Source organism: Saimiri boliviensis, chromosome 11, assembly GCF_048565385.1.
Source record: "Saimiri boliviensis isolate mSaiBol1 chromosome 11, mSaiBol1.pri, whole genome shotgun sequence".
Classification (NCBI taxonomy): Eukaryota; Metazoa; Chordata; class Mammalia; order Primates; family Cebidae; genus Saimiri; species Saimiri boliviensis.
Window position 1 is genome coordinate 113,294,584 of NC_133459.1, and position 23,979 is coordinate 113,318,562.

Below are 23,979 nucleotides of genomic sequence, written 5' to 3' on the forward strand. Positions count from 1 at the left end.
CTACGACGTTATTTTAAGAAAAAAACAAGGATCACCTAGCTTCCAAATCATTCCAAACTGTTGTCTCTAACGGGTCTTCTTCAGACGACAACAGTGACACTATTGTAAACAAAATTATTTTACTTACTATATTCTTCTTTCTTGGAGGTGACTGAATTACTGTATTTAGTACATTTAAACATATTTCATGTTCCTTCATTTACTTTTTATCTTCTGTAGGGATATTTTATAACAGAACCTAAGGAACATGCATAACTTTAAAGTTATTTGATACCAATATATCTGTTTGGAAGAAGTGACCAAAGTATTTTGAATATAAATAGCACCTTAACTGTAACTAAGAAGTGAAAGTAACTCTTCAGTTTTTAAATGTAAATTACTCTTTAAGTCTTTAAACACCTGAATGTATATCATGCTTCCCACCCAAAACAAAAGCAGATGATATGTTGCTCTTTCTTCCCAGTAACATCAAGTTCTTTTTGTTAACTCACAAGATAGTCTAAGATTAGTAAGAAATCTTTAGCAGACACAAAAGATGAAAGATGAAACTGCAGCAAGAGAGCATGGCAAATCCAAAAGATCTATTAGTGCATAAATCTACTGGAAAAGAAAAACAACAACAACAAAAGAGATAGAATTAACAAGCTACAATAAAAGTTATGTCTTTAAAGCAGTAGATTATAACAGGGTGGGAAATGTTTAATATGTGTCCTCCTGAAAAGCAGTTGCCATCTTTTAAATTAAAAAAAACCAGCTGGTATATTTTCACAGCATCTAGATTTATTTATGGTATAAAGCCATAGAATTGTAATATTATTACTCCTTTCCCACCCTGGCAGAGAATAAACATGAATTCAGAAGCACAGTGGAGTGAAAACAAAGAAGAGGAGAGAGAAAAGGCAGCAGAGAAAGACAGAAAAGGTGAATATAGAGCTACAGAAGTGTTTATTGAGCATGCTACAGAGGTAAGCAGAGTACACACAAAATGAAATTAAACAACCATCAAACCTCCCAACTTTGTTAGAAAATTAATTTTTAATTGTGCCGCTTTCAAACTATACTGAATTTTACATTTCTAAAGATGTAAAAACTCAACTAATAGAAAATATACATGACCATTCTGTCTACATAGATAACAGAATCTATGAATCTTGAAACTAAGTACATCAATTTCAAAAAGTATTGGTCATTTAAACAGAATCAACAATTCAGATTGACAAGAACTGTTCAAATTAATTTGACCTGTAGATTCTGAGCCATGTTTTTATTAAAGTCAGATCTATTCCTAAATACAAAATATTTTGAAGATTTATTAAAACTGAATATTACAATGCAAGGTAAATTAAGACTAAAGGCACATAAACTTTGGTCCCACCTGGTTGTCAGTTTTAGAAAACTGCCACAAAATTAATCTTCCTGCATATTTTCGCAGTACACTTTCTTTATCTTTGAAAAATACATGCACCAGTTCCTGAACTAGCTAGACCAGTCTGCACATGCTCAGAAATCCACAACCATATTCCAAATCTTAATTACAAACTAAGGATGGCAATATATATTTAAATGCACGTAAGTCATGTCAACTTCAAAAACATCTACGAAAAATATTCAGCCACAAACAAGACATTACTTAGTGCTGACATTTATATGATACGTCCCACAAGAGTGTGTACAAAAAGGTTAAGATTCCACAATGCTTTCCACATAGGGCTCAAACTTACAGAAATCACTTTGCTGTCTTAAGAAATTAATACTCTGCATCTTGTTAATTTTAACTAATGCCTACATTCATAACTGAATCTAGACCAGAATTGTGAAATACAAAAGGCCAATGTTTTTTTAAAGCAATAAAGCCTAAGGTAGTAAAAACTAAAAATGCTGCTTTATTCTTTCAATATCATGTATCTTATTTGAGTAAATAGAAAAAAAGGTGACAAGCCAATAATTCAAAATAAGTTTCAAGCAGGAGAAACAAAAACTTAACCTTTTTACACACCCCTGCCTAAACATATTTTAATTCCCATATAACAGTGTGCCCTAAACAACCAATTCCTTTTTTCTAGTAAATGCACAATAGCAACACTAGTTTTCCTTTTTAAGGCACGTATGTCAACTAAGTTGAAAAAAAAAAAAAAAAAAAAAAGCAAAATTAAATTGAAATTTTAAACAGACAAAAATGGCTTTCCCATACAACAGATGAAATATAGCAGTTGACAACTCTGCCTTTACATATGCCATTTCATTTTATAACCAAGGAATGATAACAGCATGGGAGGAAAAAAAAAAAAAAAAGGAAACCCCAAAAAACAGAAAAAAAAAATCAAACTCTGGTCCCCACTTTTCTGAACAGTCAATAGGTGATGACACTGAACAATGTGATTCACCCCCAATCTTCATCTTCCCCTTTTTAAATTGTTGACTTAGAGAAAGACACTCTCAGATGATGGTTTTCTCCAAGGTTATAATTATGAAGATCAATCAAGGCCTGAATAGCTTCTTCCACTGTTGCCATCTGAAGAAGAGCCATTTTGTGATCTCTTCTGAAACAAAATTATAAAATTAGATACTTCATAAAAATTAGGAAGGGCTTATTTACTACTTGAATTTTGGCCATTCCAGAATAAAACATTTTTATAAACAAAAAGAATAAAAACTCCTTAAAGAAAACTTTTATCAGGTTACTTATTTAAAGATAAGGAAGCTTGCTTACTGAAAAAACTTAAATGCTTTCACCGTGCCCCCAGTGTTAGCAAACAGTGTTCGTAGATCCTCTTCTGCCACTGATGGACTAGGAAAATTGAATGGGAAGAAAAAGTAAAGATTAATAATAAATTTCGTATTTTATCAAAATAGAATGTATCTCCTTAATCCACTCTAGCTTATGTACTTACGGGATATTAGATAGGTGAAGGGTTGCAGAAGGAGGAAAAATGTTTTGAAAATTTTTGGATCCAGGTTTCTTAAAACGATGTAATGGGGAATTACCAAAATCTTTTGTTAGCCCTTGATCATCAAGTCCCTCTCGAGGTAGTTGTACAGTCTGATGTTTGGACAGAGTAACACGAATAATTTTTCCATACATTTTCTGTCCATTAAGATGATTCATGGCTATAAAAAAAAGAGATGTCTATTAACAAACAATACCAAACCTCAAAACAAAAATACTTAAAGTAACAGTTTAAAATTTTGAATTTTCTAATGATTTTAAAATAAATCATCAATTTACCATAGCCATTCGTGACAAGACCTAAGTGTATTTTCATTTGTACTAGATAAGGCATTCTAGCAAAAAAGCCAGCTGCTTTCAAAGAATGAAAATTCAGATAACGAGTATCTATCTTCCTCAACAATCCTGCTGATAAATCATATAGTTAGCTACACAAGGAAGAAACTTAATAATAATCCCTAGCTGTTTTTCTCCCTTCTGTTCCACATCCTAATTGCTAAATCCTGTGATAGTCTTCCTCCTAATTCTCTCTCAAATTCATATTCTATTTCTCTACTTTTCACTGCCATTATTTTTTATCTGGATAACTCAGTCTCCTCATTTGTCTTCCTGTTGGATAATTCTTTTTTCCAATCCAGTTTCTATACAGTAGCATGATGACCTTCGTGAATTACAAATCTGATCATGTCAATACCTACTTAAAACCCTTAAGGACAAAGTCTAAACTCATTATTTAACATGGCTTATACCTTTCCCAGTCTGTACAAGTTGAGTATCCTTAATGCAGAAATCCAAACATACAAAATTCTAACCTTTGTCTCTATCCCAGGACATAGTGCAGTGTGTGAACACAGAACATTACACGACTATTTCTTTACATAGCTGCCGGGTCATTTTTAAATTAAATGCACTGATCTGATACTAGAAACAATGATAAGTTTTACTCACCAGTCACAACAACTGAAAAGACCATTTCTAATATGTCATGCACTTTGGCTAAACCGAAGGTCTAAATGACTATAATCAACTAGGTACAAACATCAAAGTATTAACAGTAGAGATAAATGTGGAAGATCAGGAAATTGAGATTAGAACATCCACTTTCAAAGAGTTTCTAGTTTAAATGGTATACTACAGTACATTCTGACACAGAAGATACAAAGAATTTGTTAAATCCATAAATCTCACACTTACATGTATAAACAAGCCAATTAAATACAAAACAGATCTGAAAAGGATAATGCTGTCAAAATATGAGGTACCATTCAGAAAACAAAAGTAAATTCTTATTTTATCTACAACTTCCTTATTTTTCTTATTATAACTACAAGACACTGAACTTACTTCCCTAATTTCAGTTTTTGACAAAGCTTTTGTTTTCTTTTTTACTTAAAAACTCTGGTATTCCAATTATTATTTCCTTTCCCCTTTAGATCACTTCCAATCCTACTGTCAGCAATCATCTGGCTAGACTCTCTCTCATTACCTGGCTACTTCCTGAGGTAGCTGTTTGGCTATTTTGTTTTATTTTAATCCCATTCCTTGATCATTCATCTGTTCTGTATACAGTTACTATGCCTGGGACTTTTTATTTTCTTATTCCTTCCTTCCATTATCTCAAAGCTCAGCTGTTTGTGCATCTTTTTATTTAGACAACTTTTTTTTCCTGACAACCTTAAGTCTAGACAGGTATGGTGGTGCTTGGGAGGCTGAAGTCACAGGACTGCTTGAGCCTGGAAGGTCAAGGCTGCAGTGAGCCATGAGAGCACCACTGCACTCCAGCCTGGGCAACAGGGCAAGACCCCGTCTCAAAAAACAAAAACAAACCAAAAAAACCTTTTGACTCATACAATACTGAGACTTATTTTTAAGTTTCTAGATACAGATTTTAAATGCATCCTTTTGTTATTTATCAATTCTAACTTAATTGTGCAATAGTCAGAGAATAAGGTCTGTATGACACTCTTACGAAATTAGCTGAAGCTTGCTTTATGGTTCAGTATGTCACTGATTTTTAAAAAATGTTCCATATGTGCTTAAAAACTGTGTTGGATGCATACTGTTAGACACATAATTCTGTGCAGGTAACTATGTTGTATAATTTGTATCTTTGTTGATTTTCTTTTTTTCTGGTCAGTTTGACATGTACTTCAGAAAGGTGAACTGAAATCCACCACTATAATAGATTTGCTCAAGTTTACCTGTAGTCCCATCCATTTATTATTTATATATTTTGAGGCTATTTCACTAGGCACACATATACATAAATTGTTGCATCATCCTAGTGAACCAAATCCTTTATCAATTCTATGTCTTAAGTTAACAAAGGTATTTAAGTTTTCTTTTGCTTACTATATGCCCAAAATATTACTATCTCTTTACATCCCTTTCCTTTCAATGTTTCCATAACCTTCTGCTTTACATGTCTCTTGTAAAAATGCATATAGGTAGCTTTTTAAATATTAAGTCTGCCAATCTTTTTAGCTGACAAATTTATTCCGTCACATTTTTCAACATTACTGATGTATCAGAATTTGATTCTACTATAATTTCTTATTTTTCCCTATTTTTCTCTTTTTCTATTTCCCTCTCTTTCTTTTGTTTTGGGGGAGAAGATCTCTGTTTTATGAAAACCAGCAATGCCTCAAAGTGTAGCAATTACTCATTACTCATCATAGTGTAAGTGAAAACCAGTATACACAAAAATTGTTCAAATATCATAATCGCAGAATAATATGATTTCTACTCACTTTACAGAACATTTTGATATAATTTAGTAAGTAAAGGCTTATTATGAACAAGAACTAAGTTTATTTTTGAGATGTTGGCTATATATTAAATAAAAACTGAGGCATTTAAAAAATAATTCTTGAAAACATGAACTAGAGAAACTATATTACTATGAATAAACTACTCCAGTATTTTGTTAAAATTTATTTTAATTTTTGGAGATCAATATACTATCTTTAAAGATGCGAATTTACAAGTTATACAGTATTATTACCCAATAATACTCTAAGAATGATTATTTATATAGTATTCATCTTTAAAAACATCTTAATGTTTACAACTTTTAGAACTCTGGTCTGAAACAATTGAACATGGCCTGTAAGATTTGTAACAATTCCATTCACATTTAAACATTACTGAGTATCTCTTAATTATCTGCCTATAATATAAAAGCAATGAATACCCACAAAGAGTCCCCTTGAAAACCAAAAAGAGTAAGAACAGAGTCCAGAAACAAAAAAATGTTTTGGCCTCCTTTATTTGTTCTCAATGGTACACCATAGAGTTTGGTGTGTAGGGCAGAGAGAAAGCCAAGAGTGAGTCTTTTAAAGGAAGTGATAGTGTCAGTACATAGTTTTATGGTCACACAGTTTAAGAAAGCAAAATTTACCTAGCAGCAATGAGAAATGATGAATTATTTACCACTAGATACAGTCCAAAAATTATAAGGTCTACTAGCAAGTCAAAACTTTAGTGACAATATCTTATAAAATTGGGCATAAATGATTTATAACTATAAGCACTATAAATGAGATTTTTTTCTCCCAAAATTCATATGAATTCCTAATCCCCCCAATGTTTAAAAATAAGACCTTTAACGAGGTAATTAAGGTTAAATGTGGTCATTAAGGGTGGAGCCTGGACTCAACAGGACTAGTGTCCTTATAAGAAGAGACTCTTAATGTGCCTGCACAGTGGAAAGGCCACATAGAGAGACAAAGGGAAGATGGCTGGTTGCAAACCAAGAGAGACCTCACCAGAAACAATCTGCTGGCAGTTTCATCTGGGACTTCTAGATCCCAAAGTTTTATTTCTCAAAATTTTGAGAAAATAAATTTTTGTTGTTTCATCTGCTCAGTCTTTGGTATTGTGGTTACGGCAGCCCAAGCAGACTATAAGTATGGCAAAAAATTAAAATATTACTTAAAACAGTCTTCACATAAAACAAAAACTATCCAGAAGATCTGAGGTAATTCTACCACAAGTAATTATTAACCATAAAGACTCTGTATCCCTTATTTAAATGACACATAATGCCACCCATAACTCAATTAGCGAAAAAATGACACATTTGAGAATACTCTGAAGTACTGTCAAATGCTACTTATAGTATATATGAAAACAAGAGTAATGACTATTCCCACCAGAGTACAGAAGTGTGCACAAAGAAATAGGAAAATATATACTACGTATCTTGAAATGATCAGAACTTTCTTATCTCTTTAAGACACGTACCACCATTTTAAACATGAAGAGCCAGATGGATAGTTTTATACCTCATCTGAGCTGCTAAGACTATTGGAAAGGAACACTAAACTTCAAACTTATTTTCTGTTTGAAATTCAAAATTTTCTATGTGACGCCAAAGACCAAAATTGGTCTAGTATAATAAGTTGTTCATCTCTGAGTCTCAATACGGATATAAAAGCATAAATACATTCATCCTTACATCAAAAATGACAAATTTACAAATTAACAATGTGAATACAATCAATGTGAGGTACCACTATCCTTGAATCTCAATGAACAAAATCTAAGAACATCCTGGCACTTACAGTCAATCACTAGTGTGAATGTGCAGGTGTGTTTTAGATTTATGTATCTGACTATGTACGAAGCCAAATGACATGTAAGTTTAATTAAAATAACCAATTATTTATCTAAGTAATGAAATAAAGTATAACTTAACTACAGTACCTTTTAAGATTCCCAAAGGGATTAACAACAGTGTTTTTAGCACAAGTTTTTCATTTTGTAAAAACCTGGTATCTCAGTACTTTACAAGAATTAAAATAACACAGCATTAGGTAGGATTCTATGGCCTCTATGAACAATTAATTAGCTTCTACTACAAGGAGTAGCTGGAATAAAAATCACTATTGATTTTCAACATAAATGATATAATTCTCACGTGAAACCATTACAATTTGAAAATCTTTTCCTATTAGAGCATTAGAACGCATTTGAGAAATAGGAGGAGGATAGCAGAAAAACACAAATACGTTCATTACATACAACTATTCACATTAAAATGACATTTTGAGCACTGGCCATTAAAATAAGTAATTTCTTACTGATGTAAAGGGGTTTATTTTTATTTGCAGATTCACATTATGCATTTGAAAGCAGAACTAAAGATGTATAGATAAAACATAGTTTAATCTTACCAAGTTGTGACTGGTTTCCATCAGCCATCTGTATTAGAGCACTGTCTTTCTTATTGTACAAAATCTTCACACGCTGCACATCTCCATAAACACCTTTTTTTGGAGCCACAGAGAGGTAATCCAAAAATGGAATTAATTTTATGTGAAAGTCACCTAAAGATTATTTTTCTGACATATCAATGGAACATTCAGACATCAACATGATCACTCATTCAATCTCATCATTCTCACAAATGAATAAAGAAGATCAAGATTTTGAACAGTGAATTTTGAAAAGAATAATTTTTGATAAACCCTCAAAGCTATGTGAATGATATTAAATTAAAGACCATGCAAAATAAATTAGCATGCATTAAAACAAATTTTGTGTCTATGGAGAGTTTTAAATAGCAAAGAAAAATAGCAAAAGATTTACTATTCAACTTTAAGCCAAAGTGCTAGCTACAAATAAGAATTAAGGTGAAACAAAAATCAAATCAATAATAAAAGTATAGTGCTAACAATAACATACCGAAGAGGGTAAACAGACTTTGGGGCGTAACCATCTTTAGAAGGAGAGAAGAGCAAGCAGCGTAAGACAAGAAGAGAGAAGAGTCGAGGAAGAGCGGAGATGAACAGATCATCCATAACGAAGGGTGGTTCCCGCAGAATGGTGAGGTGGTCATGGATCATGGTTCAAGGCGGTTAATTGGGGCAAGTTGGTCCGAGGAACATTTGTTCAAGCACAGAAGCATGAACATAGGGAATGGAGACAGGGAATGAAGACAAGGACAAGGAAAATAAAGGATAAGACAGGGAAGGGAATGGGCATTTGGGAAAAGACAAGGAAAGGGAGGGTGAACACACAGGGAGAAGGATGAAATGGGGAAGGGAAACAGCAATGCAGAAGAAAAAAATAAGGAATTGGGGAACAAAAACAAAATAAAATATAGGTCAGTACATAGGAAATGCAGGAATTTGGTCAGAAAATGGTTGGTTTATGTACTGTACAAGAAAAACTGAGTAAAATGTAGTCATCCAAGACAAATATGGGTAAAGTACATCTATATCAAAGAGTAAATACAGCATTTCATCTCAACATAGGGAAGGAAAGCATGCATAGGAATTTTAAACTTTGAACTTTAACTGCATAAGCATGGCTGGTTATGAAATGCAGGCAAAAGTCTTAAAATAAAAACAAAGGCACTCTGATTCAAACATTTTAGCATGCAGAACTGTGAATGATAATAGTATTAAATGATAAAATAAGCTAATGTTCATATTAACAGAGGCCAATTAAAAATGAAACAAATATTCAAATTAGACATCATAAACTGATACACTGAGCTTCCCACATTTCATACCAGCGTTCATAGCATTCAAAATAAAATATACCAGACATAAAATGTACAACTAAAGAAAACAACTTAGCAATAAATTTTATTTAACCGGGGGTGGGGGGGGAGGTCAGGGAGGGGGATAAAGTTAAAAAATATTTTTAGAAGACAATGACTAATAACTGCAAAGAAAAAAATTACTAAGAAAGACTGGAAGAGTGCCTCGTCAAGATCTTTGGAAGAACCTTCAAAGAAAAATGTATTAGAGTAGTTCACATAAAAGATTTAAAAAAAATGCAATGACATATAAGCATGAAATGAACAAGCAAATAATTAGAAAAGGCAAAGAGCAAAATTGTTTTACAGTTAAATTTGCAAATTAGATCACATTTGCCTTTGATAACAACAAAAAGATAAGCCAAACTACAGTACTTCACCATATTTTTCTTAGGAAAAATAGGTTAGGTTAAAAAATATACATATATAGATATAGATATAAAGAGACATGACTGTCTAAGGAAATAAAGTATTACCTAAACAATACGTAGAATTTATTCAGAAGTAGAAACATACAGAAAATACTTTGACTAATGAATGTACATAAAAAGAAAGGCAAGGGCAAAATGAAATAAACATGAAAAACTTTCACAAATGAAATGGAGTTAAAGAATAAACGTTAGAGATTATTTTACTAACCTCTTCATTTAAATTGCTAACCAACAGGACTGTATTGCCACCAGCTGAGACTCCAGGCATACCCACTCGGCCAGCAGCAGCTGCAGCAGCTGCTGCAGCAGCATTTGGAATAGCCAAAGGACTCAGCGCTCCTGGAACAGCTGCAACAGGAAGCCCTAATTTTAAAATAAAGCATATTTTACGAAATACACACAAGTCGTTTACAAAAACCAATCTAAGCACGAGGGCTGCATGGCTTAGGGCTGACCATTCCAAATGGTTCCTGAAAGTTAATTTTTATAGTGTTTATAAAAATTGTTTGCTGATATGTAGTAGAGAAAAATAACTGATTTCAACAAAACCATTAATTATTTGAACTAAAGTACATACCTGTATTATGTTAAAATATCAAATACATAATACTCTATTTTCTCTGGAAAAGCAAACAAAGCATGAAGAATTTAATTCCAAGTCACAGGCTTGGAAATTCACTTCCATGATTTACAGTAATAAGCCAAATGTAAAAAAGTATCACTTTGACATAATGGTAATTCACTTTTTTCTGCAAGTGCTATCTTCTTCATAAACTCACACTTGAAATTAGATAAATAATTACAGCTTATGAAACAAAGATAGTAGTCTTTCACCTCCTAGACAAATCACTCTGATCATCATTATTTAATTCATGCAAATAAAGAAAATCTTAGCAAAATGTGCTTGCCTTCTTAATTATACACTCAAGTAATTACAATGAATACAAGTTTCTTCAACACAATACTCTCCCAGTTGAATGAACAAGAAACCATCACTATACAACACAGATTTTGTTTCAGTATTTTCCTATCCTTTCCCAATCTATTTTACCATTTCCTTCTTATTTTATTGTTGTAGTTTCCAGTCTTATTGTTGTTCTACTATCTTTAAGTCACCATATCTTCAGTCACTTATTCTAGAGAGAAAACCCTTTTGTGTTAGTACCCTTCATCTACTTTTCCATTACCAATCAACCTGGAATACTTTAATCTCTTAAATTCTTACATACTATCTTATTACTCATAAATATTGGTTTATTAAAGAAACAAGCTATATGTTCTTTTTTTACCTTCCCAGCATAAAGGAACAAACAGTCAAACTAAATGAAGTTGATTTCATGACATACCTGGATAGAACGGGCCCTTACCACTCTTGTTCCATAAGTTCACATTTTATTTCTTCTTTCTTTCCAGCTTTCGGGTGCATTTCATAAGAATCTGCTGTTATCTTTGGTTTTAGAGATCTTATTCTTTTAAGTCAAGTTTTTTATCTTTTTACTTTATAGAAACTACTATGACCTTTCACTGGCAGTCTGAAGTGCTCTTTAATATTCACAATCCTTAACCTAAGTTTTTGACTTATAAAACTTTTTCCTCCAATCGCCTTTTAATTCAGCCTTTCTCTCTTCTCTCTGAGAACTGTCAGTTAGGTATGTTTCTTATTTAACACTTTTGCTCTTGATGAGTCTTTTTTCACAGCTTTTTCCCTATATCTTTTTTTTTTTTTTAAGGATCTCTTTTTCTTACTCTGCCATCTTTTTTTTACAGCTTTACCTTTTGTTTGGAAAATTTCCAACACATACAAAAGTAAAGAGACTAGAATAATGAACCTCTACGTAGCCATCACCCAGGTTTAACAATAATCAACTCATGGCCAGTCTTGTTTCATCTCCTCACCCATTTTATTCTTAAAGTACATCCCAGAAATTAGGATCTAATTTTAAAGTAGAAAATTCTTGTGTTTAATACTTACTAATGCACAATAATAGTCTTCAGTGTGTCTTTGAATATACCAGTGTGGATCTTTTCAACCAAATATTCTACTGCACTATCCTCCCCGTAAGCTGTTCTCATCTAACATTCAATGGATATGTTCATTTGTTATCAGTATACATTCCTAATTCCTTTGCATGCATTCCTATACACAACACTTTTTTCTTGCAGTATTGAAAAGTGACCTCCCCACACTGTGACACTATTCTTCAGTATTTTCAGATAACTCTGACTGAATGCATAAAATATTCAACTAAAGTTGACAATACAATTATTAGTAGCAGAAACTCCAGATGTAGTCATTATATTGTCAAATCATTCACTTATTTTCCTGCCTTTAATTAGCTACCTTTTAGGGAAAACAGTAACTTAAAATTCTATTAAATTCCATAGTCTTTATGAGATCCAACTGATGGCAAATACAAAACCATCAACTTCTACACATGGCATGCAGAAGTAGTTCAGTACCAAGCCTCAAATTCCCTTTTTAACAATAAAAAGCCTGTTTTTAAAAAGTCTGTCAAAGATATTTGGACTGGATCTGCCCCACAATAAAAAAATTAAATCACTTTAATTTCTAGTTTCATTTTTAATTCTAACAGGAAGAAGCAATTATAAGGGCCCACTAAGACAAAAAATCTTAACTGAGTAATTATAATTAGTTACCAAAATTAAAATAATCTAAAAAACCTCCTAATCACTATCATCTTCTCTGTACACCTCTTGACTCTTATAACCTTCTACTGTTTATTAAAATACTCTGTATCTCCTACTTATTTACTATAATTATCTTAAACTTTGTATCCCACAGTGAAAAAGTTTTCAAACTTTTTGGTCTCAGGCTCCCTTTAAAGTCTTAAAAACTACAGAGGATCACAAGAAGTTTTTGTTAATTTGGGTTCTATTAATGGTTATCATTTCAGAAATTAAAATCAGTAACTTTTTAAAGCACACAAACACACTTTCACACATACTATTCGCCTTCAGAGTGATACCACTGTATGCTATTAAGACAAAAAGTCAAAAAGGCAAAATACATTTTAGTATTACCATGAAAAGTTATTAGTAAACTGTGTGGGCCCTCTATGAGGATCTCAGGAACTCTCACAGATCTCTGAACAACCAACATTTGCAAAATGCTACCAAATATATGCTTTGTATATATGGAGTGCTCAAAAATTACTAAGGAATTTAAAAGACACATTTACTCACTTCAAATAAAAGAAAATGCTGTTTTATATATATATATATATATATTTGAAATGCAGTCTTGCTCTGTCACTAGGGTGGAGTGCAGTGGCGTGATTTTGGCTCACTGCAAACTCCGCCTCCCGGGTTCCAGCAATTCTCCTGCCTCAGCCTCCTCAGTAGCTGGGACTACAGGTGCACACCACCACGCCCAGCTAATTTTTGTATTGTTAGTAGAGATGGGGTTTCACCATGTTGGCCAGGATGGTCTTCACCTCTTGACCTTGTGATCTGCCTGCCCCAGCAAAAATAGTATGGTGATCAATAACTCACCTGACCCCACCAAAAGAAAGACAACTGTTTTCAAAATACACTTTTTTTTCTTGAAATCAGGGTTTTCCATGCTGGAAATATCATTTAGAATAATGTCGTTTAGAACATCAAGTCTTATCATGGAAAAATAGTAATTGAGAATTAAAATAATTAGTTAATAATTAAAATAAATTTACAATGGTAGTTGAGAAGTATAAGTCTAGGCTAATGCTCCCCAACTCTTCATTTTTTGAGAAAAGGTTTGCTCTGTCACCCAGGCTAGAATGTGGTGGCGTGATCTTGGCTCACTAGTCTTGATCTTCTGGGATCAGGCAATCCTCCCACCTTAGCCTCCTAAGTAGCTAAGACTACAGGCGCATGCCACAAGGCCTGGCTAATTTTTTTTTTAGTTTTAGTAAAGACCAAGATCTCACTACATTGCTCAGGCTGGTCTCAAACTGCTGGCCTCAAGCAATCCTCCCACCTTCATCTCTCAAAGTGCTGGAATTACAGATGTGAGCCACAATGCCTGGCCTAAAGCCCTTTTTAGTGTGACAGACCTGAGACATTAAAAAATAATAATAATAAAAAGGCTGGGTGTGGTGGCTCACACCTATAATCCCAACACTTTGGGAGGCCAAGGCAGGTGGATCACAAGTCAAGAGATGAAGATATCCTGGCCAACATGGTGAAACCCCATCTCTACTAAAAATACAAAAATGAGCTGAGTGTGGTGCCACACACCTGTGGTCCCAGCAGCTCAGGAAGCCGAGGCAGGACAATCATTTGAACCCAGAAGGCAGAGGTTGCATTGAGCTGAGATCCAGCCACTGCACTCCAGCCTGGTGACAAAGCAAGACTCCATCTGAAAATAAATAAATAAATAAATAAATAAATAAATAAATAAATAAATAAACTGGCCAGCCAGCCAGCCAGCCAGCCAGCCAGAGAACACCATATTTTACTAAACAATCTTGTACTTTAGTAAGACTACCAATCTTCTAGTGAGAAAAATCTGGGTTCAAAATGGATGAATTTACCTCTTTCTAACTAAGGATTTAGTTAACAAAAATCTTACCAAAAAGGGGAATGCAAGCTGTGAGGTCCCCACTGTCTGAATGCTAATTCAGTCTCCTCACTTGTCCATTTACTTCCACCATTCTTTGCCACCCTGTCAGGTGATCTATTATGCCAAATGATGCTTCCTTTTACAAAGTTGATAGTATGTTCCCCCATTATTAGCACCATACACTGTAAGGTGTTGAAATTTGTTAGTTGTTGCAATTAATCAACCAATACTGATAAATCAAAAGTCCATTCTTGGCTAGGTGAGGTGGTTCACACCTGTAATCCCACCACTACAGGAGGCCAAGGCGGGTGGATCACGAGATCAAGAGATCGAGACCATCCTGGCCAACATGGTGAAACCCCGTCTCTACTAAAAATACAAAAATTAGCTGGGCATGGTGGCACGCACCTGTAATCCCAGCTACTCAGGAGGCTGAGGCAGAAGAAGTGCTTGAACCAGGGAGGCAGAGGTTGCAGTGAGCCAAGAGAGTGCCACTGCACTCCAGCCTGGCACCTGACGACAAAGTAAGACTGTCTCAAAAAAAAAAAAGAGTCTATTCTTTATCAGATTTCCTCAATTTGCATCTAATGTCCCTTTTTGTTGTTCCAGTATCTCCTATCACATTTAATCATCATGCCTTACTTGGGAGAATTTAATCTATGATTTTGAAGAATGTCAAATTTATCCTTCTACTTCCCATTCTAAAACTTCCATCCAAAGTAATTTACATGATTTCTTTTGGCCTTACTTCTTTTACCTGTTCATGACATCTGGCAGTTCCTAGTCTTGTGTACTACTGAACAGAAGAGGATTAGTGGTGGGATTCCTAAGTCCCTTCTAATTCTTTTTTTCTTTTTTGAGGGAGTTTTACTCTGTCACCCAGGCTGGAGTACAATGGCATGATCTCAGCTCACTGCAACCTTCACCTCCCAGGTTCAAGTGATTCTCCTGCCTCAGTCTCCTGAGTAGCTGAGATTGCAGGCGCCTGCTATCACATTGGGCTAATTTTGTATTCTTAGTAGAGACAGGGTTTCATCATGCTGGTTTTGAACTACTGACCTCAAGTGTCATCATGCTGGTTTTTGAACTACTTGGCCTCCCAAAGTGCTGGGGTTACAGGTATGAGCCACCGCTCCTGGCCACCCCATCTAATTCTTAAAGTATAGTCAGCCCTCTATAGGTCTGGGTTCCGATTTAACCAACCTTGGATCAAAAATATTTGGTGGGAAAAACGATGGCTGCATCTGTCCTGCACACGTATAGAAAGTTGTTCTTGTCGTTTATTATCTAAACAATACAGTATAATGACCATTTACATAGCATTTATATTGTTTTGGGTAATATAAGTAATCTAGAAATGATTTAAAGTACATATAAGAGGTTGTGCATAGGTCATATGCAAACACTATACCATTTTATACAAGGTACTTGAGCATCAGTGGATTTTAGTATCCAGGGTGTTTGTGGGAGTGGAAGTGGGGGTGGGGTGGGGCTGTGTGTGTCCTAGAACCAATCTCCCATGTATACCAAGGGGTCTGGAAGGCACTTTTTATATTTTATTTTCTGATTTGAAAATAAAAATTTTACTTTTCATAAGCATGACAAATGCTGTTCTTTCCTGAAACAATTCTCTTCCTCTTCCACCAATCTTCCCTTCAGTTCTTATTTTGCCATATGGAATCCATTCTCTTCTACCATAACTTTTATTCTACCTGTTCCTCAGAAAAACATTTTAATTAAAAACTTAAACTATTCTTCCAATGAAACTTCTACAAACCCCTCAAAAACTCATTAGTCTCCCTTAACTTTTCTCCAAAGAAAAGAATAAGGATTCATCACGCATCACTTTACCTCACCATCCAATATTACTTTCAAACTGCTGTTCTACCACCACCAATGAGGGTGACTTCTTATGTCAATGCCACCTAATCATAACACACTTTCTCCCATCAAAATAACCATTGGGTCACTGGGACATCTTCACTCATTACATAAAGACTTTAGCACCTGGTTTTATTTCCTTCTTCTCCATCATCCTATGACCTTTCCAACACTCTGGCCTCACGATTTCTTAATAATGTCTACTTTGATGGTTTTTACAACATCAATCCATATTAGCAACTTCTTTTGTTACATCTTTTTTTTCCTGTGTCACTTTCTGTAATGGTATTCATGTAACACTTACATCTCCTTTCCTAACTTCATTCTTCTTGATCCTCCTATTCCCACATAACCATTAAAAACACTCTTTGGCCTTTATGGTGACCAGTCCCTTTATATGCTCCCTTGTCTTGACTTTACCATATAGCCTAAGCTTGAGCCAACATGCTGCTCATCTGCTACTATTCCTTTGATGTTCTGTAATTTCAGACTTAGATAAATCCAGTCTTACATTCTGTCTATGCTTTCATCTGGGCTTAATGAAAGAGTGAAAACACATACACCCTACAAAGGCTAATTCTAGAAATATTTTGTTACCCACTTTCAGCTGAATTTTCAGTCCATTTTTGAGAGTTCCCCCAAATCCAGTAGTCTTGTCTACTTTCCTACTTTCAACTTGTTCAGCAAGTGTCTTACAATATTCAGATAAGAATTCTCTCAAATTTTTCAACTACCTTCAAAATCCTCACTGCTTTCAGCTGTTCTTCCTTCTCCCTTTCTTCATAAAGGCACATAATGGTGAGAGGAGAGAAAAAGATTATAAAACTGATTATTTCAGTTCTGCTTCCAGCTCTGCACCGAATTTTTTTTTTTTTTTTTAAGTGGAGATGGGGCCTTGCCATGTTGTCCAGGCTGGTCTAAAAATCTTGGCCTCAAGCAATTCTGCTGCCTCAACTTTCTAAAGTGCTGGGACTGCAGGTGTGAGCCACCATGCCCAGCTAATACACCTACACTTCTAAGTGAACTTGATAAAAAAAATCCCTTCTGGTTCTAACAATGGTCCTAAAAAGTATCTCTCTATTTAAATCCTAACATGTCCATTATACTACTATCTAATGCTTACAATCAATTCTAGGACTTAAACTAGTCTTAGAAACAAATACTAGGTTTGTTACTACCTGTTGGTAGCAAGCATTTACTATACGCCAGGCACTGTGCAAAGTTGTTTGCACATATTAACACATTTAATCCTCAAAACAGCCTTAAATGATAGGTGTTATTATCAGTATGTCCATTACAAGCGTGGAAATTGAGAGGATTTCAAGCCCATGTTTTAAATGATTATACATACTATCTTACTGCAAACAATTCCCCCTAATGGGTCCTGCTTTACTCCTGAACTACCAGCCTATTTCTTCTTCCTTTCTATGGCACACTTCTTCAAAGAGTAGTAGATACTTGTTCATCATATTTATATCCTTAATGCCTTGTAATTTGATTTAAACATGCTTGCAAATAATCTTATGTAACTACTGTACTCAACAATCACTACTAATTTTAATCCTATTTATCTGATCCCTAGATTTCTTTTTATTTTATCGGTAACATAAATATGCACTGCTTAAAGTTTAATTACAAATGCTTTAATCTTCTTGCTTTCTTATACCTGGGAAATCTTACACCAAAATTTTAAGTACCACATCTCTGGCCTCTGAATACACAACTCCACAGAACTCTTGCCCAAGTCTTCAGCTGAATTTCCTACTGCTCAGTGGACTCCTCCACATGCTTCATTTTTCTCATAAGCAATCATATCAGTAAGATGCCAAGTCCTATTACTTTTACATATAACTTTCCTCACATTTCTTACTTTGTATTCTCATTTCATGTTCCTAACTTAGATTTATACTTACATTTTACTTAGACGAACAGTCTCCTACCTAGAATGCCTAGTCTCCATTTTCACTTCTCCAACATACACCGTTGGTTTCTAAAAACTAAACTGGTCATTTTTACTTAACTGCTTAAAAATGGTGATGAATCCTTCACAGCAATGGTTCTTAACTCATCCCCCTTTGAAAATCTGAAAGAAGTCAAACATCTAAAACTTGGTTCATAACATCACCAAATGGTCACAGATACTCCTGACACTCATCTTCCAGCCATAAAGGAGTTCAATAATTCCCATGTAAAATTCATACTCCTTGGACAAACATCGGTTTTAAGATCTTGTCCTATAATGCTTTCTGGCATCATTACCTTTCATTTTTTTCCATTATCCTGTTTGTCACACGTAACTGATTGTCTGTCACTCCTAAAATAAGACATATACTCTATCACATTTAATCATGCTTTGTTTTTGGCCCATAAAGCACTCCCAATTTCTGCTTTTGTTAATGGATCACTCATTTCATTATGTGCTAATAATAACCACACTAACTCCACTATATATTTCACTTTCTCTCCAATTACATCTAACTCATGTTTGCTGTCTCCGATTATAAGCTTTATGAGAACAGAAACCTTGTTATTCTTCTGAGTCCCTGCAGTGTCTAGCATAATGTTAAAACAACTCCTGAATAATGCAATAAATGAATAAACCAGATGACACTGAAGTGAGCCAACATCCTTCTAGGGATATGAAATGTTCATGGTAATTAATTGAGACTAACAAGAAAACCTAGAAATTGGAGCCAAGAGAAAGGTAGATTCTGATAGAGAAAAAAGGTACCACTTTTAAATTAAAATCAAGATCAACAGAAAAAAACCTGAAAGGGATATAATTATGATGAGAAAAAAATGGGGGAAAAAAGGTCAAGAGATAATCTAAATGAAATTTCATATATGTAACTAACATCTTTTAGAGTTGCTAGTGAAAATCTTGTGCATAACCTTTACCTCCCTGGAAAGCAGCACATTTTATACTTTAGTAGCAAACATACATAGTTGTTTCTCTACTAAATGCAGAAGCAGCAGTATTTTCTTTGCTTTAGCCATACAATACATATCTGTTGACTCTTAAAAACACAATTTCTTCAATAAAATCTACAGTATGATTTGATTTAAACCTATCTTTATGTGGAAAATTATCATTATGCAAAGGCTGGGGTTGATTACCATAGAATTCAGGCTGTTTGGCCTTAAAAATACTAACTCTAAGATGAATATGAGAGAGGTCTTCAAGTATCTGACAGGTTGTCATAGAAAAGCAGAAGGTAATGGAAGGTAATTATTAATAAATTAAATTTCTTAAAACTACAGCTGAGAACAATACAAAAGGTAAACATAATGGATCCATTTAAGCAAGACTATATGAAAAGTTCTTAATGGATAATTACATAGTCTTAACTATCTGCCCTAGATAGTTAAAACTATGAAAAACATTTTATAGTCCTATAGTAATAAGTGTATTTCATTGAAAATGTTGGTCAGTATGTAAATAGGAACTGATATAGTAGCATTTCTTTCTCATCTGTAGCCCATAATACCTTCAAAATACTCAACTACCATCAAACGTATTTCTTTTACTGAGATGATAAAAATCATTCCAGATGTAAAACATTCATTTAAATAATACTTATAATGGAATTAAGAGTTGAATAGCTCTCCAAAAGACACAGCTTCAAATTAATTTGTGACTCAAAAGTAAAAATTTACCAGGCATGGTGGCTCGCACCTATAATGCCAGCACTTTGGGAGGCCGTGGAGGACGGATCACAAGGTCAGGAGTTCAAGACTAGCTTGGCCAACAGGGTGAAACCCCATCTCTACTAAAAATACAAAAATTAGCTGGGCATGGTAGTACGTGCCTGTAATCCCAGCTACTTGGGAGGCTGAGGCAGAACTGCTTGAACCTGGACCCGGGAGGCGGAGGTTGCAGTGAACCAAGATCGCGCCACTGCACTCCAGCCTAGGCTACAGAGAAAGACTGTCTCAAAAAAAAAATAGAATAAAAAAAAATAAAAGGAAAAAAAAATTTTATCCAGTGGTAAAAATTTTTAAATGAACAATTCTGTCTACTTCAGCTCTTCCAATGTTTGTTCCAAAAGACACATTTTAAAATTAAGAATTAACATTTTAAGCATTAAGCTATAGGAAAGTAGAGGACAATTCAAAAATCCAAATAACTCAGTATCATTTAAAGTTGTACACATAGAGAAGAGGCATGCTCCAACTAGTTTTTACTTCTTAGATATTAAAACATATGAAATGAGAAAGTCATACAGGACAGTTAGGATAGTTATTTTTGTGTGAACTCTGACCAAATATTTCTGATTTATGTTGAAAATAATAAAATACTGATTTTTAATTTACATGTATTTTTTATTTTGGTGTTACTATGGCATTCAGCAATGTGCTTTAAAATCTACGTATTTTTAATATTTCTGGGAAATACCTGTAGCATGTTTATGTCTGTGTGATTACTTTAGTCTTTCTTTACATAGCTTTCAAATATGACTGTAGTAGATGAATTTTTTGGTTTAATTTTATGGCTATTTGCTATAATTAGTCTTAATATTATAGAAGAGGATTTTGAAAAAATAAGATTTTGACATAAAAATTTTAATGTGTTTGATAAAAAATAAATTATGTTTTGATTTGCATATTACATATCCACCCCTAATATATACCCAGATTTGAATGAATATATGAACAATACTCACTTTTGGTTTTATAACCAATAAGATTATCAGACTAAATACTGAATGGACTTGGTAATAAAAAATATCTTAGTATGCAAAAAAAAAAAAAAAAGAAGAAGAAGAAAGCTAAAATGATGGGACTTACATTTTTACTACATGTATAATGTTATTATTGATAACTATTCTACAGGGTAGAAGATGACAAGCTAAAATGTCAAGCTAACCTAATTTTATTCCACTAGTTAGCAGTACGGGCTTTGGAACTAGACTACCTGACTGAGTGCTGGGGCTGGGCCACTTAAAAGTTAAGGGAATCTGAGCAAACTGCTCTTTGTGCCCTACTTTCCAAATCTGTACAATGGGGTTGATAATGGTTAACTACATTTAGAGATGATGTATTAAGTTACCTGTAAAGGGCTAAGAACAGTACCTGACATGGAAAACAAAATGGCTAGCTAGTATTAAAATTCATACACATCAAACTTTTGGCTCCTGGGATTGAGACAATTTCATTCTAAGCTATAGTATTTTAAATGTTTGTGCCACAAAATAATGACACGAAAACCCCTAAGCAACAGAGGTAGAATCTAAGTAATTAGTATTAAGTTAGTAATTTTCAAGTTATTCCTAGAGTGGCAACTGTTGCAAAGGGATCTAGCTAAGCATTTTGATAGTGGAGACAAGCTTTTATACAGAGATCCAATTGTGGCAGAATCTGTTCTACCAATACCAGTGATTCAAAAAGACTAGTTCTTAGAAACCAATATATATGTATCTTTAAAACCCCTTTTCACTGGGGTTTCTTTAGAAAAGTCTACTTAACAGACTACATCAGAATAATTAACTAAAAGTAGCCTTACTAAACCATGAAAATACCAAGCCATATTTTTGTTCATTCTAAGCTCTGGTTCAGGAAACCCAAAAACTTACAAGCAATACTCATCTTTGCAGGATGCTAAAACCCTGAACAGCCTAAATTTATTAAATTATATCTAAATGACTACAATGAATCTTGTTCTCTTAAAAACACATGCACACACACACAAAACTAAAAATATAGGTATCTACCTACATATGTTGTAAGAAAATATATGGGTATTGCTCTATTATCTCACTACTGTAATACTAACTAATTTACAATCTGTCTAGCTTTGGAATTTTTCCCTTCATCATTGTAGGTGAAATACAATATAAGGTATTTAACAAAACCACATTTCACAAAAGATGTTTAATTGTACCTATCATCCTATTTAAAAAAAGGTACACATACAACAACAAACACCTGAGGGATGTTAAGTCTCTCAGTGAATAAATAGCTAATATGCACACCTGATGGAGTTACTTTTCCCCTCACAATTATGTATACGACAAGAGTGATTTTTAACCTATTTTTATTTACTGAGAAAATATTAAGACTTCTTGGTCTTTATTTTATGGGGGTAAATTCCTTCTGACAAAAATTTCAAAATTTTAATTAATTTTGTTTAGTCCTTTATCCACCCCACCCATTCCTTTTTTGGGCCACTGGTCAAGGCCAAATTAAGTAATTATATGAATAAAATTGCATACTTCTGGGCTAAGGTCACCATTTCAAACCACTCTGGGGCTACTAGAACCTGCAAGCAACTGAGTTCCAAAAGTTTAAGGCAGACAGTGGGAAGAATCTATAATGAACCTGTTCATAAGCTGGTTTAAGTACTTACCTGAAAACAAAAGCTGAGCACCAACATAAAATTGGCAAATAAATGCAAGAATTTAACTAACTGTCCTGTACCAATTTAATTACAAGGGAGATAATTTTAGTTGATGAAGGAAAATTCTACTTTATAAAGATTTTCAGCTAATTAATGAATAGAAGGAATATGTGAATTAGGGGAGAAAAAGCATTATTTGCAACCCACTAATGAAATTAATTAAGGCAGCAACCATTAGTGAATATTAAAATCATTAGTAGAAAAAATTGTAATGAAAGGATCAGAATGTCAATACCCAAATCCACAATCAGTCTTAAAGCATCATTAAAATCACTAAAAGTGGGGCAACCAGATACTAGCTGCCTCCCACTGAGACACAAACGAAAGCACAAGAAACACTTAATAGTCCAAAGTAAAAACCACCACCACCACCAAAAAAACCAGCTTTAAGTCTTATCAAGCCTTTGGAACCGTAAGTTTATATAAAAAATGCAGCAGATAGAGGAACAAGTTAACATGACACTATAAGGAAACAGTCAGACTAGTCTAACCTGTGAAACTTTCTAAAAGGATAACCACATCACTTCATAAGTAATTGGAAGAGAGATTGGGAGGAGAAAGAGGGAGTGGACCATTACAGACTGAGATATAAACCAAATACCATGTGCAGCCCTCCATAGGACCTTGTTCTGAACAAATCAAACCTTAAAAGCATTTTGGGGATAATTGGGGAAATTTTAATGTGAGTAGGGTATTTGATGATATTAGGAAATCATTGTCAATTTTGATAAGTGTAATAATCATAGTATGGTTTGGTAAGAAAACGTAGTTATTTTAGAGAAACTATGGTAATATACGAGAAGACATGTCATGATCAAGGATTTGCTTTAGAATACAATAGAAAAACTGAATAGATTAAAATGTCAGCGCTACTGAACCAAGATGACAGGTGTATGAGATTCATTATATTAGTGTATAGCTAAAATCTCTGATAATAAATTAATAAATATTACCATATGAATAACCCATTCAAATGTAACAAAGAAAATGAAAGTAAGTTTACCAGTTAATTTTACATATCACAAACATATAAAAAATAAAAAATTCAGCTTAATAGCTAATATTGTGCCAGCAGAACTGTACCAAAATAGATTTAAATGACTTTAATTAAATTACGAATTCTTTTCTATAGCAGCAATTCTCAACTCTTGCTACCTACTAAAACCATTTTGAGATCCTAAAAACAGAGGAATGCCTGTGACCCACTCCAAC

The 23,979-nt window shown here is 33.9% G+C and overlaps 1 protein-coding gene across 5 annotated transcripts in view; it reads right to left on the reverse strand.

Moving 5' to 3' along the window:
* Positions 1–760: 760 nt before the first annotated feature.
* The window catches only part of PTBP2 (polypyrimidine tract binding protein 2), an 89,180-nt gene continuing 65,961 nt past the window's right edge, over positions 761–23,979 (reverse strand). For 2 of the 5 annotated variants that reach the window (XM_039460859.2, XM_074381388.1), the window contains exons 9-14: positions 10,137–10,291; positions 8,636–8,669; positions 8,125–8,217; positions 2,892–3,108; positions 2,711–2,788; positions 761–2,540 (exon numbers count right to left, since the gene is read on the reverse strand). In XM_039460859.2, coding sequence (XP_039316793.1) covers positions 2,408–2,540; positions 2,711–2,788; positions 2,892–3,108; positions 8,125–8,217; positions 8,636–8,669; positions 10,137–10,291 — 710 coding nt within the window. In that variant the 3' untranslated portion in view covers positions 761–2,407. The remainder of the gene's footprint in view (positions 2,541–2,710; positions 2,789–2,891; positions 3,109–8,124; positions 8,218–8,635; positions 8,670–10,136; positions 10,292–23,979) is intronic. The other 3 variants (XM_039460862.2, XM_039460860.2, XM_039460861.2) reach the window with 3 other exon arrangements.